The sequence below is a fragment of the Equus przewalskii genome, chromosome 2 (genome assembly GCF_037783145.1).
Source record: "Equus przewalskii isolate Varuska chromosome 2, EquPr2, whole genome shotgun sequence".
In the NCBI taxonomy this organism is placed as follows: Eukaryota; Metazoa; Chordata; class Mammalia; order Perissodactyla; family Equidae; genus Equus; species Equus przewalskii.
Window position 1 is genome coordinate 42781552 of NC_091832.1, and position 17023 is coordinate 42798574.

The 17023-nt window shown below is 43.5% G+C and overlaps 1 protein-coding gene across 2 annotated transcripts; it reads left to right on the forward strand.

Moving 5' to 3' along the window:
* The first annotated feature begins 7 nt into the window (after nt 1–7).
* Nucleotides 8–13940, forward strand: ERRFI1 (ERBB receptor feedback inhibitor 1). Of its 2 annotated transcripts, none has more exons than XM_070610933.1 (4): nt 8–245; nt 10017–10210; nt 10313–10389; nt 11260–13940. In XM_070610933.1, exons 2-4 carry the CDS (start codon nt 10089–10091, stop codon nt 12441–12443), a joined length of 1383 nt encoding a protein of 460 aa, XP_070467034.1. In that variant the 5' UTR covers nt 8–245; nt 10017–10088; the 3' UTR covers nt 12444–13940. The 2 variants fall into 2 exon arrangements, with proteins under 2 accessions (XP_070467034.1, XP_070467035.1); XM_070610934.1 differs by lacking the exon at nt 8–245 and adding an exon at nt 376–765.
* The last annotated feature ends 3083 nt before the right edge of the window (nt 13941–17023 follow it).

Sequence of the window (17023 nt, forward strand, 5' to 3'; positions counted from 1 at the left end):
TGGCTGCGCCGGGGAGGTGGGGCGGTGAGCGAGGACGTCACGGCTCCGCCCCCTTCGCTATATAGCGAGGCGGCGGCCGCGGCGGCGACGGCGGCCGAGTGCGAACGGGGAGCGTGAGCGGGAGCGAGCGGCGAGCGAGTGGCGAGGCGCCTGCGCGGTGTCCGGGCCCCCGAGCCCGCGGCGCTGAGCCAGCCGGGACGGACATGCGCGGGAGGGCGCCGTGGGGCAGCCGCGGCTCGGCGGGGGTAAGGGGCCTGCGGGCCGGGGGCGGGGAGGGCGGCGCCCCGACGCGCGGGCGGCTCCCCTGAACGCTGGAGGGTCGCGGCGACGCGGAGTGCCCGGGACGCACGGAGGGAGGGGCCGGCCGGGCGGCGTGGACGGGCCTGGGGGCGCCCCTCGCCTGGCCGGCCGCGCACCGGGCGCCCGGACACGTCTCGGCCCCGAGGCCGCTGGGGGGGACGGGACGGCGGGCCGGGGGCGGCCTCGCGCTTTCCCCTTGTTGGCGGCGCGGGCCCCGGTGCCGTGGGACGCACCGTGTGCCAGTGATGCAGCCCTGGAAGCTGCGGGCAGGCTGCTGCGGGGCGCTGCTGGCCGGTGCCCGCTGCGGCTCTGGCCGCAGTCCCGCTGCGGGGCCGCAGTCCAGTCCTTTAATTCATCCGAGCGGCTCCGCGCCCGCCTCCTGCTCGCTGAGAAACGCGACTCTGCTCCGCCCGCCCGAAACCCTGCTTCCCGGGGAGTGGGACCGCCGGGTTGTGTGTGCACAACGTGAGCGCTTCTTGGGTGTTTCTCGTGTCTACGTGTGTGTGTTTATACGTATATCATATTCCTGTACAAATTAGATGACTCCTTCACCATGATTGGTGCTGTATGGGTGCTTGCTTAGTCTTTATTAGGATTTCGTCACTGCTTGAAAGAAACCAGTCTCTTACCTGATAAAAAATATGAATAGATTGTTAGTCATAAACTTAAGTGCAGTCGGGATAGAGACTGTAGCTTTAAAAGATGGTGACTTCAGGTACACCTGCAACACAGGTAGGGCAGGACCGGTTTCTAGGCAACTGTCAGGGGTGAAGAAAGGTGAGGTTAAAATGCTTTTTTTTTTTTTCCTCCTGGAGAGCAAGTGTTCTGCAGAGTATTAAGCTTTTATAAATCTGTAAGAATGCAGTGGGTATGTGTTTTTCGAGGACACTGAAGCATCTAAGTTCACCAGATCTAGTCTTGCTTTTTTTCTTTAAAAACTGGATTTCTTTTTTGTACATTTCTGTAATTATACAGTTTTAATTGAAGTTTTACTTAGACCGAAGACAGGCTAGGTACTCATTTCAGGAAATGGCCAAATTTTGCTAAGACCAGAATAAAAGAAGTTGGTTTCTTGTTAGCATGCTTTCTGTGATTGGTTACCAGCGTGTTATCAGCCAGGGTCTTTTGCAGATATTAGCAGATTTGAAGAGAACCACATACAGGTTTTAGTGTGGACTTCAGACGCTTGCTGTCTTTTCCCTCATTTCACACACAGGTTCATTTCACCTGTGTGTTCCAGTGGGTACTCGCTAATAGTGATAGAGGTCTTGGACCAACAATTTATAACCTAACGTATATTAGATTGTAAACTCCTTAAGGGCAGGAACTCTGCCTTGTACAGTTTCTATCTTATACGGCCTTGCACGTAGTTGATGCTTGATAAATAATTGCACGAAAGCAGATTTTACATTTTCAAGCTCAGCAGGATTGGACCAGTCACTGATAAGGGTCAGAAAGCAAAACTGGTTTTTTATGGCTGTTATGAGATGTCTGAATTATTCATATTTTTGCCAGGTAAAATTACTGTTTCAAAGAATTGTTTTTTCCTACTTTTAGTTCACAGTGGATACCGGTTACTCTTTTTGTGACATTTAATTATACTGTAGACTTGAGTTTTTGTGTGAAAATAACTCTTAACTGCTGCTTCTCAGAAGTTGCACCAGATAATACTTCCTTTCTGCTAAGACTAATGGTAGCTTTTGAAAGCAAGTTGCCTAAATTACAGGTACAATCTAACATGCTGGAAACTGACCTGAATGTCTGCATACCATCGGGTTGCTTTAGAAGGTGAGCGGAGGAGGGAAAAGGTGGTGCCAAGGGTAATTCCAGGAATTTGAATGTCATAGGCTCCCTCTACCAGAGAAACCGACTCTCCTTCTTCATCTAAATTGATTTGAGTTGGTACTTCATCCTCAGGATTCCTTTAGCATCCTTTGGTGCTGGTGTTTGGCCATGCTTTATAAAAGCTAATGAATAGCTCACTAGACAAACAAAATCCAGTTGTGGTGTCCTGGCATTATTCGCACAGTATAAACACATGCTTTGTAAAGGTAGATAAAACTGGTGAGTTTCGGGGTTCCAAATGTGTGTTGCTAGCTTAATAGAGAAGTTAATTTTAAGGGAAAAGTTAGTGTGGGATTCGGATTTCAGAAGGGAAAAAAAAAGATTCTGTGGTTTGCAGTCATTATTGATACTTTAATCCAATTCCTTATGCCATAGCATTGGGCAGTGTTACTAAAAGGCCAGTCTTCCACGCCTCGATGAATCTCTCTTTAAAACGTGAGGCTCTGGCTACACGAATTAATCCTTTTTCAACTCCAAAGTGCCGTGATCCAACAACACATTACAGTTTAACAGAAGAAACAGTAGGAAGGTAAGGATTAAAGACATTGTCCAAAAGCTCTTATTAAAGACCCAAGGAATATGAAACGTGACTAGTTACAGATTGTCCTAAAAAATGCTATTTCCTCAGTGTGGAATGCTCTTCTCCTGACTCTCATGGCTGCCTCTTATTCATTCTTTACATTTCAATTTAAAAAGTCACCTCAGAGAGGCCTTCCCTAACCACCTGTGTAAATATGTTTTCCTGCCTCCTTATCCTGCTGCTGTTCCCTGCTCGTCTCCTCGGAAGTTCCACAGACTGAAATTGTTGGCTTGCTTACTTGTTGTCTCTCCTCACTGGACTGAGGCTCCATCAGGCAGCAGCCATGTCTGTTTTTCACCTCACTTAGTATCTCATCCAGAATAAGCATTTGATAACTATTTGTGAGAATAATCCTTGCCTTCCAGGAATTGGTGAACTAAACACTATGAGTTGAGTTCTAGTTTTTATCTCTGCAATTGACTAGCACTTAGGTCTGGAGCATTTCACTTGGCCATCCTTTGCATCAGTTTCCCCGTTTATAAACAAGAATGTTAGGAGGAGAAATAAGGTTTTTGCCTAAAATGAAGATACTTTAGAAAGGAGAGGCAGTGAAAGTGTAGTGGGGACAAAGCTGGTGCATAGGGCAGAAGAGCTCTGATGGCCTTTTTGCTAACAGGAAGATGTTTAACCTCGCTTCATTTCCTCATTTGCTAGTTGGAGGTTAAAAGCCCTGCCTCTTCTTGAGGGATGCTGGGGGATCAAGTGAGAGAATGTTTTAGAAAGTGTTTTGTAATTTGTAGAATGGTTTACAAATACAAGATATTCTATTATTAAATTCCAGAGTTTACAGTAAAACCTGATTGTAATGCCATGGTTGCGATCCGTGCCTCGAAAGTTAAAGGAGGCCCGTTAGATGTATGTAGTAACCTTTTTCATGGGTAAGGACAGGCATATGTTGTACCAAATACATGTTATAATGGGTTCTATGATGGTGGCGCATCAATGTATTATTAAAGATTGAGGCTTCAAAAGAATTGTTTGAAGTGGTCATAGAATATAAAATCTGTTACCCTAACCCATTCTTTTTTGAGGATACATAGGCCAGATCTGCAGTTACTAACTCTTAGAGGAGAATTGAGGGAGTTGAGTAAAACAGGAACTTTCATAGGCTAATGGTTATCCAAGAAAAACTATTACCAAGCAATAAATCCCCAGAAAAGTCTGTCTGAGCCATCTTTAAAACCTGAGTGTTGTAGTGGGTCAAAGCTTATCCTGGTTCAGGAACCTGAAGGACTTGGAGAGGCAGTGTGGTGTGGTGGTGAGAGCCTGGTGTAAGGCTCGGCCCACCACTCAGCATGCGTGACCTGGAGCAAGTTCCGTAACTCTGTGCCTCCAGTTCCTCATCCATAAATGAGAGTGATAATAGTACCCACCCCATAGAGCTGTTGAGAGGATTAAATAAATTAATACATATAAAGCATTTAGAACAATGCCTGTCAGCTAGGAGTCCAGGGAATTAGTTATTCTTCTTACTGGTGTGCTCATTGTAACAATCTAGGGTTAACCGCTGGATGACTTTAAATGCTTATTAAGTAAATTTGAAGTTTTAAAGATTGCCTTCCCATTGTTAGACTGTTGTGCTCGTTGTCATTGAGATTAGGATAGAATTCATGTGTCTTTTACAATTAGAAATCTCATGTGTATATCTGAAAGGAATAATATTTTTCTGTCCTGTGTGTTGCTGATTGTAGTACTCTGTAGGAAAAGTACAAAGGCCAACAGAATGTATTCCTGCTGTCGCACTAAGATTGTGAGACACTCAGTGGATCAAAAGGCCATTGATGGCCGTGGTGGTTGAACGAATAGATTGTTTGTTAGCTTGCCATTTCTTAAAATACTTAGCTAGGAAATATTCTGAATTATTCAAGAAATTATGCCACTTGGCTTTGATTTTGACGGTGAAGATAAATTATTTTGCTTGTTGCCTCAGTTTTTACCACCTACAGATGGGCCTTTACATCTTAGGCATGTTGAAGAGGAATGAGGAATGGAGCTACAAACCCAGCGAAAATGTCCATCTTCAGCACAGTGAACTGCATTTTCATCTTTACTAAAACTCAAGTTTAGCTTGAATACACGCAGGAATATTTTAGTTACGTCTTATTAACTTAATATAAAAATTTTTGAAGTCATCTCTGCTTCTACTGGGAAGGCTGTGGACACCTTCCGCGGTCGCAGGGCGCAATGAAGGAAGTTTTCCTAACTTGCTTCCCCATTCTTCCTCTTCCCCCAAATCATAGCCTGTTAAAAAACCTTGGGAAAAAACCCTGAAGTAGGGCTTTTGATTTTGGTGAATCTTTTGCTTTCAGTAAATAAACTCAAGTCACACGACACTGTAACTATCATAAACAAGTGAATGTGTGAGATAAATAGCAATTCACAAAGTTTTCTCCTATTAATAAAACAGAATTCTGTGAAACAGCTGAACTGAATGTCAGTGCGTCAGAGAGCTTGGCTGCCAGGGCTTTAGACTCTAATCACAAGAAAAATGGTGGGATTCCATCTTCTTTTTCCTTTTCCCAAAGGTGATTATTAGACATTTTCAAAATGAAGATAAACGTGCAGGTGTTGTTTTATTTGGGGAGGATCTAAAATCATGGAATTTGTCATGTTCCTAAATCAGTTTCTTCTTACAAATTTTGGCTCTAAATATAGTTACCTTATATCTCCCTGGGTATGGAAATAGTTATGTAGGTAATTGTTAAATGCAGCTGAAAAGACCATTTATCACCCTGAATAAACAGAAATCAGGTTCTAAAACCAGATTGAAAGAAGGAAATTACATCACACTTTTAAATAAGGAAGCACTGGGCAGAACTGGATGAGTTGTATGACAAAAATGTGCCCCTCCTCCTCCTGTGGGTTGCTTCTGAAATTTATTAATGAGATCTGGTGGCAAGGTAGGCATATCTAGGTTACTGTATTAAGGTAGCCTGGTTTTTTTAAAAAACAGTTTCAAAGAGACTATCCTCAAGCTAAAGCTGTATGATTTCACCTTACTAAAGAATGCGCCATGTGCTTTTTGGTGTAGCTTTCTTTTTTTCTTTTTTTTTTTTTTAGGGACCTTAAACTTAGCAGCAAAAACACAGTAGGTGCCTTATCATCCAGGAGGAATGGTGTGTAAGAGAAGGTGAAGTTCATTGTTTTCAGAAAGCACTTTCCTGGTTGCTTTAAGTAAACATACAGTAACAGGAACCAATTTAGAAAGTCACATTGTTAACCATTTAAGCTTACGGTTTTTACCCAGTCTGCAAACTGTCCACTTTGGATTGTGGAAATTAATTTAATGAAAATTCCTTGCCTACAGCGCATTCTAAGCTTGTTGGATTCTTATTCGGCAATCTCAGCACACGTTTGTCCCTTACAAACCTTTGCTTTGTCCCGAATTCTTCACTGATTTACAGGATACATGAATCTTTCAAGTAATTACGTTTTAGAAAATGAGATGATTATTTCCTCAGTATCCATTTAGTAAATATTTATTAGAAATGAATGATACCAAGATCTACACGGGGGACAAACAAGTCCTGTCCTAGAAGATTTGGAGGACGGGAGGGGGAAGCGGGCACAGCACAGAATAACCCAAGAACGCGGAGGTGCTGCTGTGGCTCCTCAGAAGGGAGCAGGCTCGGGGAGAAGGGGTAGGACATGGCCCTCCAGGGTGAGTTGAATTCTGTCAGGTTTTGGGAAAAGAGAAGCAAGAGCTTAAAAAAGGTAGAGTGTTACCTTGTTGTGGAGGCCATCAGTGCCAGACGAGGAGCTTGCAGTTAGAAGCCTGTGAAGATCTTTGAGCAGTGGAGGGTCTTAATTTGAGCCATAGTTCAGGAACATTGCTCTGGTACTGTGTGTAGGATGGATTGGGTATTTTCAGACCAAGGCAGAAGTCTGCCAGTGAACAGAAGGAAGAGATATTTGAAAACAATGTAGAAACAGGCCGTGGAACTTGGTAATTGACTGTACACGGGCTTAACTCAGGTTAAAACGGTGCCTTTAGAAGTGTGATCCTCTTAGACCATGAACTAGCTTGGGAAGGGGGATGGCGTGTGAAGCGACAGGAGGAGTTTGGTTTGTAGAGTTCCAGATGCCAAAGGTCCATCCAAGTGGAAAGATAATCATCAGACAATGGGAAGCACAGGGAGGAAGCTGGAGCCCAGGCTGCCCTCAAGATTCGGGAGCCGTCCATGTAGAGTGGAAGCTGTAGAAGTGGATCAGAACTTGGGGGCAGAGGTTCTAAGGAGGGAAAAGAGAAGGACAGTTCACGAAACAGAAGGTTTTAGGGTGCTTTTTTTTCCTTGATTAAAAAAAATCAAGTGATGTTAACAGGAAAAATTAGTTTGTATCTGGGATTGGTATTTAACTGCATTTTTGACCCGTTAAAAAGCTAAAGGTGAGTTCATGAATTTTTAGGAAGTTACTATGCCTGAGGTTATTTAGATCCTGGTGTTTACTGGGCTGCCTGAATTAACATTGGCTTTCGTATTTTTTGCATTGCATAACAGAATGCTGTCTTGTACTTAGATACTGATTTTCCCACATAGGTATATTTTTGCAGTTCTTTTCCTAACGAATTGTAAGGCAGAGCTAGTTTTACACTTCTAAAGAAACAAAATTTGAAGCACTGCATTATTAGTTAAATTTCACTTGAGCAGTGTATTTCTTTTTAGCTTGAAGTTGACCAAATTGGTTATTTTTCCCCAAGGAGCGTGTCTGTTGGATACTTGGCGAGTTTTGAGAGAGGTGTAAAAGGAATTTCAGGTGGTTGGATACCCTCAGTTTACAATCTGGAACAGGTTTAAAAAGTTTGCTTCCAAAACTATAGCAGGTTGCCCTTTTTGAGTCCACAGTTTGAAGTTATTTTCCAAAAGAAGAGAACATGCGATTATATTGCCCTCCTCTCCTCTCCCATGCGAGCAAGTAGGAAGTTCGGACAGTTTCATAACATGGCCCATTCACAATTCCCCATTGAAATTTAGAGGCAGGTCACCTTCTATGAATACACAAAGACACTATTGTGGTCAGAAGGGAGCTGGCTTAGTGAACACAATTCTTTTTATACTAAAAAAATTTTTTTCTTAAGAAAGCTAACAAGTAGGTGATGGAAACAATGAATAAAAAATAACTTTTTCTAGAACGTATAAATAATTTTAAGGGACCATTGAAATGTAAGTTTAGAATTCCAAGGCAATTTCGGCAGAAGCGATAGTTACACAATCGTTCTGTTGAAAGCTAAGATTTAGAAGGCATTAGGAGGCTGACACACAGTAATTACTAGTAGTACTTGTTGGCCTGCAGACAGGTGGGGGTTGGGCCTCCAGAATCCCCTGCAGCATTTTCCTGTAATCTGGATGAGCGATCTTCAAACGTGTGCTTTCAAACTACTTAGATACCATATTCTCCCTCCTATCTGGCCTTTCATTTTTGTGTCACCGGAGCCGCTTTCCCCATGGTCCTGCCAGTGCCTGCAGAGAGCTCAGAAAAGGCGCCAGAAACCACCTGGCTGCGTGCAGAGCGAGTGCCTAGCACTTTCTTCTAAATACTAGTTTTTGAATTTTTTTTGTAGCTTTACTTGATTCAGGTAAAGTAAAAACACGTTTCCTCCATTTCAATAATCTAAAACCCAACCCTCAAAAAAAAAGACTACCTTCCAGTAACTTAGATTTCTTGAATGATGGGTTTTTTCAAAAACTCTTCTTAATCGCATATCTTTGAGAGACTGTTAAAGAAAAATAATGCTTGACTATTTGAAATAATATTTTAAACCTGTTTAAATCTCTGCCTACTGTATCAAAACAGCTGACTTTGGGAGAAAATCAGTCATTGGGACCCATCGTCCTTACTTTGTCACTGAAACATTACTCTCTCTCCATTTCTTTTTAGGTAAAAATAAAATAATAATAACAAGCACTTGCAGAATATATATTTTTTTAGATATCTAGCTAAAAAACCCCTATGCTGCACACATTGTATGCATTCAGTTGATAGTGATGGTAATAATAACTAGGTGGTGGTGTACAAACAGCCACTTTTTGAGCGCCTGCTAATGCTCCAGGTAATGGTGATTAATGATTGGAACAGTCTCTTTCCTGAACTCACAGTCTAGTAGGAGGTGACAGATTTGTCCATAAAACAGAAAACCTGTGTGTCCCCTCCCCCCGCCCAGCACACGTCTTACTCATCTTTGTGTCATCCTCAGTCCTTGGCACAGTACTCAGCTCTCGGTGGATGCGCACATACTTGCTGAGAGGAGGAGACTGTGTATGTACACATCCTAGAGGGGTCAGCGTTACACCGGCGGTTGATGAATTATGTCCTAAACTGACTTGAGGTGACTGTGAATGTCTGAAGACGGAGCAGAGATTGGTGTGAAGTAGCAGGGCAACGTGAACACTGATGCTGTAGTGAATGATAAAATCAAAGTGAAGACTCTGCACATGTAATGGCTGATGTGGGCGGAAGGGGGGGTCCCTAAAGTTGAGGAACTACTAGATTAAGAAAAATTGTCATTAGCCTTTGTAATCCATGCCTTGCAGCTAGGCAAGACACGAATTACTAGGCCCTTCATAAAGGAGAATGTGAAGAATGTACCTTTAAGTTTGTCTTTAAAAGGGAGGAGGAAGCTATTCCCGGCCTCCGCTGAAGCCAGCCGTAATCTTGCAGAACTTGATTTTTACAAGATAATGGAAATTAGTATCTTCATATGTGACTATTTCTTTATTCTTGAACAAGTAATAACTGGAGAATTTGCCTTCCCTTGGCCAACCCTGATATACAGAATCCAAATAAATGCTAGGCTGTGGGGTAACCGGGTGCCAACTTCGAATCTCTGGTTTAATCGAAGTGTGGGGTTTTAGTGAATACTAGTTTTGTAGTACCGGCTACAGTAGTTTCTCAGCTTGCTCTTTTAGCTTAGGGAGAACTGAGCTCCGTGCCCAGCGCAGCCGCCATGGGCCGGTCGGTCTATATGAGCGCAGAGAAGTGTGTGTGCTCTGAGGTGAGCAGGGTTGGTTGTGCAACTGTCAGGCTGTGCAGTAGGAGGTCTGCTTTTGCTGGCGATAGATTCCTGCTTTGCTGAAAATATTTCAAATCTTTGATTAGTATTTACCAAAAAAATTACTTTTAATGCCTACATTTAAGTACCCTAGTAAGAAGTAAGACTTAGTTAATGTGAAAATTAAGTGAAAGTCTGTAACTCAGTTTTTCAGTTCAACATCCCCCAGAGCTCTCTAGCAGCTATCTATGGGTGTTTCTCAGCTGTTTCCTCATTCTCCCATCTGTGCTCTGTCCCCTCTAGGGAATGAAAGCTACTGGTTGATCACAAATCCCTTGGCTTCACAAGTTTGGAGACATCCCAGAATAAGGCACAATGTCAATAGCAGGAGTTGCTGCTCAGGAGATTCGAGTCCCATTAAAAACTGGATTTCTGCATGATGGCCACGCCATGGGGAAAATGAAGACGTGCTGGGGCAGCCGCAGCGAGTTTGAGAAGTAAGTCAGGGTGTAGCGCCACTGCAGTCATCGCTGTGTGGCCTGGGAGTGGGATAGAGAATATGGTGCAATATAACCAAGATGTTTGTCCTTTCCTTCCAGTAACTTTTTAAATATTGACCCAATAACCATGGCCTACAGTCTGAATTCTACTGCTCAGGAGCACCTGACGTCTCTTGGTACGTGTTCTGAAAATCCTGGTGAAGTTAGCACCTGGAGAGGAAGTTGGCAGTCTGGATTGTGTTAGCTTGTCCTCCAGCATTATTTTTTAAATGAGGAAACGACCTAACTATTTCCAACGATAGTCTGACCCCTAGTGGCAGCAGATTCTGCAGATAACCGTGTTCTCAAACTCTCGCACCATGCTGCCTGTATCCTGAGTCACTGCCTCCTAACGAGAGCTGCTTGTGGAAGTGTGATCTTTCAAAATCAAGAGTTAAATTCTAATCCCAGCTGTGCTACATGCTTCTAGAAACCTTGGACAAAATCTCTCAGCTTTCCTGCTAGTATTGAATGCATGTTTGGAAGTGATATAGTAGTGTAGATGTTGATAAAAACTTAGAAAAGTGTGTGATACGCTATGTAGTACCTTTAATGTGAACATTATGTTCCGTAGATTTTGTCAGGAGCTACTTACCACATTGCCAGCAAGTCCATTCACTCGCAGTATTATGGCGGCACTAGGAGTGAGGACTTGGTCTCATCTGTGCCCTGCGAGCCTTGTATTCATGTAAATTATATGCTGTTCATCTTTTGCAAATTTTGCACGTCACAAAACCAGCCTGAGATGCGTGGGTGTGCACCATGCACATGTCCGAGGGAGACAGGAGAAGTAGTTGGTTCTTTGAACCAGATCATGTGCGTTAACAATCTTGTGGTCCCTGATTACACCTGTGGTGGTTGCACGGCCGTTCTCGGGGTTACAGCTGTCAGGTATTTCAGTAGCAGTTGAGGCAGAAAGCTGTAGCAGCCCAGGTAGCGGGGGCTCTGCCTCACTTGGGTGGGGAGAGCATTGTTGGTCTTTTGTTAACGTTTCTTGTTCATTCCAGGGCCCACTTCGAAATCTGCTCTGATGAATGGCAACCACTTTGCAAAAAATAGTCCCTCTCAGAAGTCCAGCTTGCCCCCTCTGATTATTCCCTCAAGTGAAAGCTTGGGACAACATGAAGAGGATCAAGTTGTATGTGGTTTTAAGAAACTCTCAGTAAATGGGGTTTGTGCTTCTACTCCTCCACTCACACCCATAAAAAACTCACCTGCCCTTTTCCCCTGCGCGGCGCTCTGTGAACGGGGCTCTCGGCCCCTCCCACCACTGCCCATCTCCGAAGACCTCTCTCTGGACGAGACAGACTGTGAGGTCGAATTCCTAACCAGCTCGGATACAGACTTCCTTTTAGAAGACTGTGGGCTTTCTGACTTCAAGTGCGATCTTCCTGGCCGGCGAAGCTTCCGTGGGTGTGGACAGATCAACTATGCCTACTTTGATACCCCAGCTGTTTCTGCAGCAGATCTCAACCAGGCACCTGCCCAGAATGGAGCTGCGCACACCTCAGATCCGCCTCCCCCTCAGAGCCACCGAAGATTAAGGAGGTCTCATTCCGGACCCGCTGGATCCTTTCACAAGCCGGCCATAAGGATATCCAGCTACGTACACAGAGCTTCTCCAAACTCCGATGAAGACAAACCAGAGGTCCCCCCCAGGGTCCCCATACCTCCCAGGCCAGTGAAGCCCGATTATAGAAGGTGGTCAGCCGAAGTTACTTCCAGCACCTACAGTGATGAAGACAGGCCTCCGAAAGTGCCACCAAGAGAACCCTTATCACGGAGTAACTCCCGCACCCCCAGTCCTAAAAGCCTGCCGTCTTACCTCAATGGGGTCATGCCCCCTACGCAGAGCTTCGCCCCTGATCCTAAGTATGTCAGCAGCAAAGCTCTGCAAAGACAGAACAGTGAAGGATCTGCCAATAAGATTCCTTGCATTCTGCCCATTATTGAAAATGGGAAGAAGGTTAGTTCAACCCATTATTACCTACTACCTGAGAGACCACCATACCTGGACAAATACGAAAAATTTTTTAGGGAAGCAGAAGAGACAAATGCAAGCACCCAAATCCAGCCATTGTCTACTGACTGCAGTATGGTTTCAGCCACAGAAAAGCTGGACTCTAAAACAAAAATGGATCTAGGCGGCCATGTGAAGCGTAAACATTTATCCTATGTGGTTTCTCCTTAGACTTTGGGGTCATGGTTCAGCAGAGGTTCCATAAGAGCAGATGCTTCTCAAGCAACTTTGCAGTTTGACTGAGGTTCAGAGGAAAACGTTTCAGATTGCAGAATAAAGTAGTTGAACTCTGTCTTAAAGAGAAAGGTTTGGAGCGGTAGTGAGGTGCTGTCATGCTGAGGATCCCCGATTTTGTTAGCATTGGAGAAAAGTCTTTCCAAGCCTATAATTTAAAGATGTGATGGTGGGGAGGGAAGGATGGGGAAACTTTTACATATGCAAACATTATATACCTATATATAAACTTGTGGCATAACCATAGACCATAGTTGCAGGTTAACCAATTAGCTACTATCTTAGAGTAATATATATTCAGAATGATAAAAACTCAAGCTGGAGATTGACTCCGGATAGACTGAAAATTAAGCAAATGGAAGAAAACACAGTATTGTTTAGATCAGAATCATAAAAAGAAATATTTTTGCTTAATAAGTTTGAAGATTTCTGGCTCTTAGGCCCTCTTATATTTTGTTTCATTTGTTTTTGGAGGCAGTCCTTTCCCTTGAGGGCAGGGTGTCCATCCTCACCGTGACTCGACCTACCTAGTTTAAAAATTGTCCCAAGACCTAAATACTTCCAGGTTTTGCTTTCTGTGTTGTTGAGGGGAGGGATAGCAGTTTATGTGGCGACCATATTTTCACCTGTACATGTCTCACATGTTGAAAAATGAGAAGATAGTAGAATTAGTAAATTTTTCCTTACAATTCCTGCTTTGTTCCACCCACTAAAATGGCCCATTGTAGCATGCGCCTTCCAGAAACAGTGGGACGCATTAGAATCACATGGAAAAGCAAACTGTTCGCCAGTGTTTAGGATGTCAGTTTTAAGCAATAATGAAACCATTAGCTATGTGATTGAGAGTTACTGTGTGGGGATGTGTGTTGTGTTTTTTTGTTTGTGTTTTTTTAGACTATTAATAAACAAATACAACACAAGCTGGCCTTGTGTTGCTGGTTCCTATTCAGTATTTCCTGGGGGTTGTTTGCTTTTTAAGTAAAACACTTCTGACCAATAGCTCAGTATGTCTTAATACCAGAGGTCACATCAGCATCTTTCTGCTTTTACAGCTCTGCCAGCTGGCTGCTTCCCCTAGCTTCAGTGAGACACGTAGCCCGTGTTCCTGTTTTCACATGTTTCCATGTATTTATCTTGTATAGATAAGCACAGAAGAGAAGGTGCTCACTAACAGAGGTACATTACTACGATGTTCTCTTAACAGTTAAACAAGCTGTTTACAGTTTAAACTGCTGAATGATATGATTTGAGCTATTTAAAGCTTATGTTTTAGTATGAACTAATGAAGGTTAAAACATGCTTTAGAAAAATGCACTGATTTCTGCATTATGTGTACAGTATTGGATAAAGGATTTTATTCATTTTTGTTGCATTATTTTGAATATTGTCTTTTCATTTTAATAAAGTTATAATACTTATTTATGACACCGTTAATAATGTTTCTTGCCTAAACTCTTATAAAATTTTATGTCTCACGTACTTTGACAACATTACTGTTTTCAAGCACAAGGGAAGATCTTTCACAGTTTAATAGATGCTTGAAATTTACTGTCATTCCCTAAAATGACAAGTAATTTGAGCAGTTTATGTTTAAATACTATACACATGCAGCAGTGAAAATGTGCTGTTCTTATACCGTTAACAATGAAGAGCGCGAACTGATGTTGGTATGTTACTGGCAAAACGGTCATCGTCTGGCGGGGCCTCCCTGTCGAGGGAGCATAACAGAAGAAACCGGCTCTGAGAGGGCCTTGAAGCGACTTGAGTTTGAGGACTAGGTTGGGATGACTCTGGGCCCTTTGGGAGGCTCTGCTGCTTGCTTCATGTGAGGCCACCAAAGGAATGCCAGCCTGCCCTGGCCTCTCTCGGAGGTGGCGAGTCCACAGCGGGCAGATGTGCTCCTCACAGCTTGGGATACAGGAGGAAGCTGGAGTGCTGTTTGTGAGGGTGCTGGTCCTATGTCGCTTGGCCCTGTGCCTCATTGTCTTCACGTCCTCTGCCCTCTAGCTAAAGCCGAGCTGCCGTCCCTGCTCCCTCTCTCAGCACTCCCCTGGTTCCTGGGTGATGGCGAAGGTCACGGGGACCTGAACTGAGCACCTGCCTGTGCTTGGTACCCTCCAGAGTCAGGGGTGAGGGCAGGAAATCCTCACCCCACCTCTTTCTAACTGTCTTGGGCAGATTCTTTAAAATCTCTCCACATCAGTCTTCTCATTGGTAGTATGGGCGGCGGGTGGGGGGCTGGTCCCTAAGATAGGGAATTATCTGTGACAACTGCATAGAAGCCACAGTAACTGGTATGTGGTGAACACCCAATACATGAAGTGCTTTTTTTTTTTTTTTAAAGATTGGCACCTGAGCTAACATCTGTTGCCAATCTTCTTTTATTTCTTATTCCCAAGGCCCCCAGCACGAGGTTGTATATTCTAGTTGTAGGACCCAGCAGTGCTATGTGGGACACCGCCTCAGCATGGCTTGATGAGCGGTGCCATGTCCACGCCGAGGACCAGCAAAACCCCGGACCGCTGAAGCGGAGCATGCGAGCTTAACCACTCAGCCCTGGGGCCGGCCCCCGTGAATTGTTTTTATGAACTTCTGTTACTAGCTATCACCCTGAAAGTTAGGTCTTATTTCTGACATTTTACAGATGAAGAAATGGGCTGGGGGAGTTTATTCAGCAGACATTAGTTGAATACCAACCACATGCTAGATCCTGGGAAAATAGACACATCCCTTGCCCTTATAGAATTTAAAGCTGTCCCTAATTATAATTTATGATAAATGCTAAAAAGGATGAGCAGTGGTGGCGACAGAAGGACGGGACTCCTGCCTCTCCCAGGTGATCATTTCTGAAGGGTTGGAATCTAAGCTGAAGGAGGTGGAGTGAATAAGGAGGAAACAAGAATGTGTGAGCCCCTGAGGCAGGAAAGAAAAAGCTGGGCATTTTCTAGAAGCCAGAAGTTGTTATGGTGGTGGGATGGACAATGGGAAAGGGTAGTGGACGCCACTCAAAGATCTAAGCAGGGGAAACTGGCAGCAGAAAAACTGGCTTTGAAAGATACTTAGCGGTAGAAACAGCATTTGGAGAGCTCAGGTGGGATGTGGAGCACCGGCACATGTGCGCTCCAGCCTCAGAGGGTGAGCTCCAGCCACGCAGACACCGCCTGTGGAATGCCTGAACGTTGCACTCCCACTTCTTGATCTGCAGCTCCTATTCTTTGCGTCTTTCCACTGCCTTGCCTTTGTATTGTGGTCAAGACTATCCTTAATTCGTTCCAGATTTGCTTCCCTCTTACTTTCGTGTTTTTCTTTGACTTTGTAAGAGTATTATTTTTTCCTGACCAAGTAAATGTGCTTGCCACCGTGCTAATGCCACACGACTAGAACACTGTCCTTAGCACCATTTGCCAGCTCTGTCCTCAACCAGCACACAGCAAATTGAATTCTCAAGAGTTCTCTTGGCATAAGCCAGCCCTGGTCCTACACTCTTAGCTGTTGCTAAGACCCGTACCAGTGGGAAAACAGCTGTCTGTCAGCTGCCACTTACGCATTTTGAGTTCTCTCTCAAGGGCAGGTAATATCTAGAAACAAAGTACCGTCCTAAAGTCAGGAAACGTATGTTTCGATCTAAACCTCTCCTATCCTAGGTGAAGGATTCCCTTAGCTTCCCTGTGCCTCGTTTTCCCTTCAATGTGAGGCCATGGCAGAGCATGGCACAATACCACACAAACGGAAGGGGTTTATTGTTGGGGACTGTTTCATGGCAGAAGCTAGGTCAAGAGGACTCATTTTGAAGTCAGCTCAAAGTCTGGGTAATCCTAAATTTTAAGCGTTTCTAGGTTACAATAATCAAGTATGCATTGCCTGTCTTATTTTTATTAAATTCCACATGCTAATGGAAGTTTAATCTTGTTTATGTGTTGCTCATTTCTCTCTAGGTCTCAAGGGATGTCTTAACTATGTTATGAAAAGACCTATCTTTGAGAGGATGTTTCTTCACTGTTAGGGGTCCTATTCAAAAAAAAGGCCTGTAGATTCTTCTAAAGCAATTCATACTTGGAGAAAAGAGAACTACATCCATATGTCTACTGATTCAAGAATCAAAATATATATTAAGCAATTCTCTATTTTATTCACTACATCACATAATTTAGAGTCTTAGGGTATATGAAGGCTTCTTAAAAATAAGCTCCTAGCGTGTATTTTTTTTTCACTTTTTATTTTGAAATAATCATAGATCATAGAAGTTTCAAAACTAGTACAGAGAGGTCCCCTGTACCCATTACTCAGGTTCCTCCAATGATAACATCTTATGTAATGATACTCCGTTATCAAAACCAGGAAATTGACATCACAATGCTCACATATACTATTTTATTTAGAAATAGTTACTATCAAAATGGACTTAGGTCCTGCTTTTTAAAATTAATTTAGAAATTAATTTGGCATTCTGGTAGGCATTTTGTGAAAAGCTAATAAAGCTTTAAAAAAATGTTGCCACGTAAATATGTATACACTAT

What these genes read in the sequence shown, in the direction of transcription:
- ERRFI1 (XM_070610933.1), top strand. Translation starts at nt 10,089, where the DNA reads ATGTCAATAGCAGGAGTTGCTGCTCAGGAGATTCGAGTCCCATTAAAA. An exon ending in AGCCGCAGCGAGTTTGAGAA is followed by an intron (nt 10,211 to 10,312) that starts GTAAGTCAGGGT and finishes CTTTCCTTCCAG; the next exon opens with TAACTTTTTAAATATTGACC. An exon ending in GGAGCACCTGACGTCTCTTG is followed by an intron (nt 10,390 to 11,259) that starts GTACGTGTTCTG and finishes TGTTCATTCCAG; the next exon opens with GGCCCACTTCGAAATCTGCT.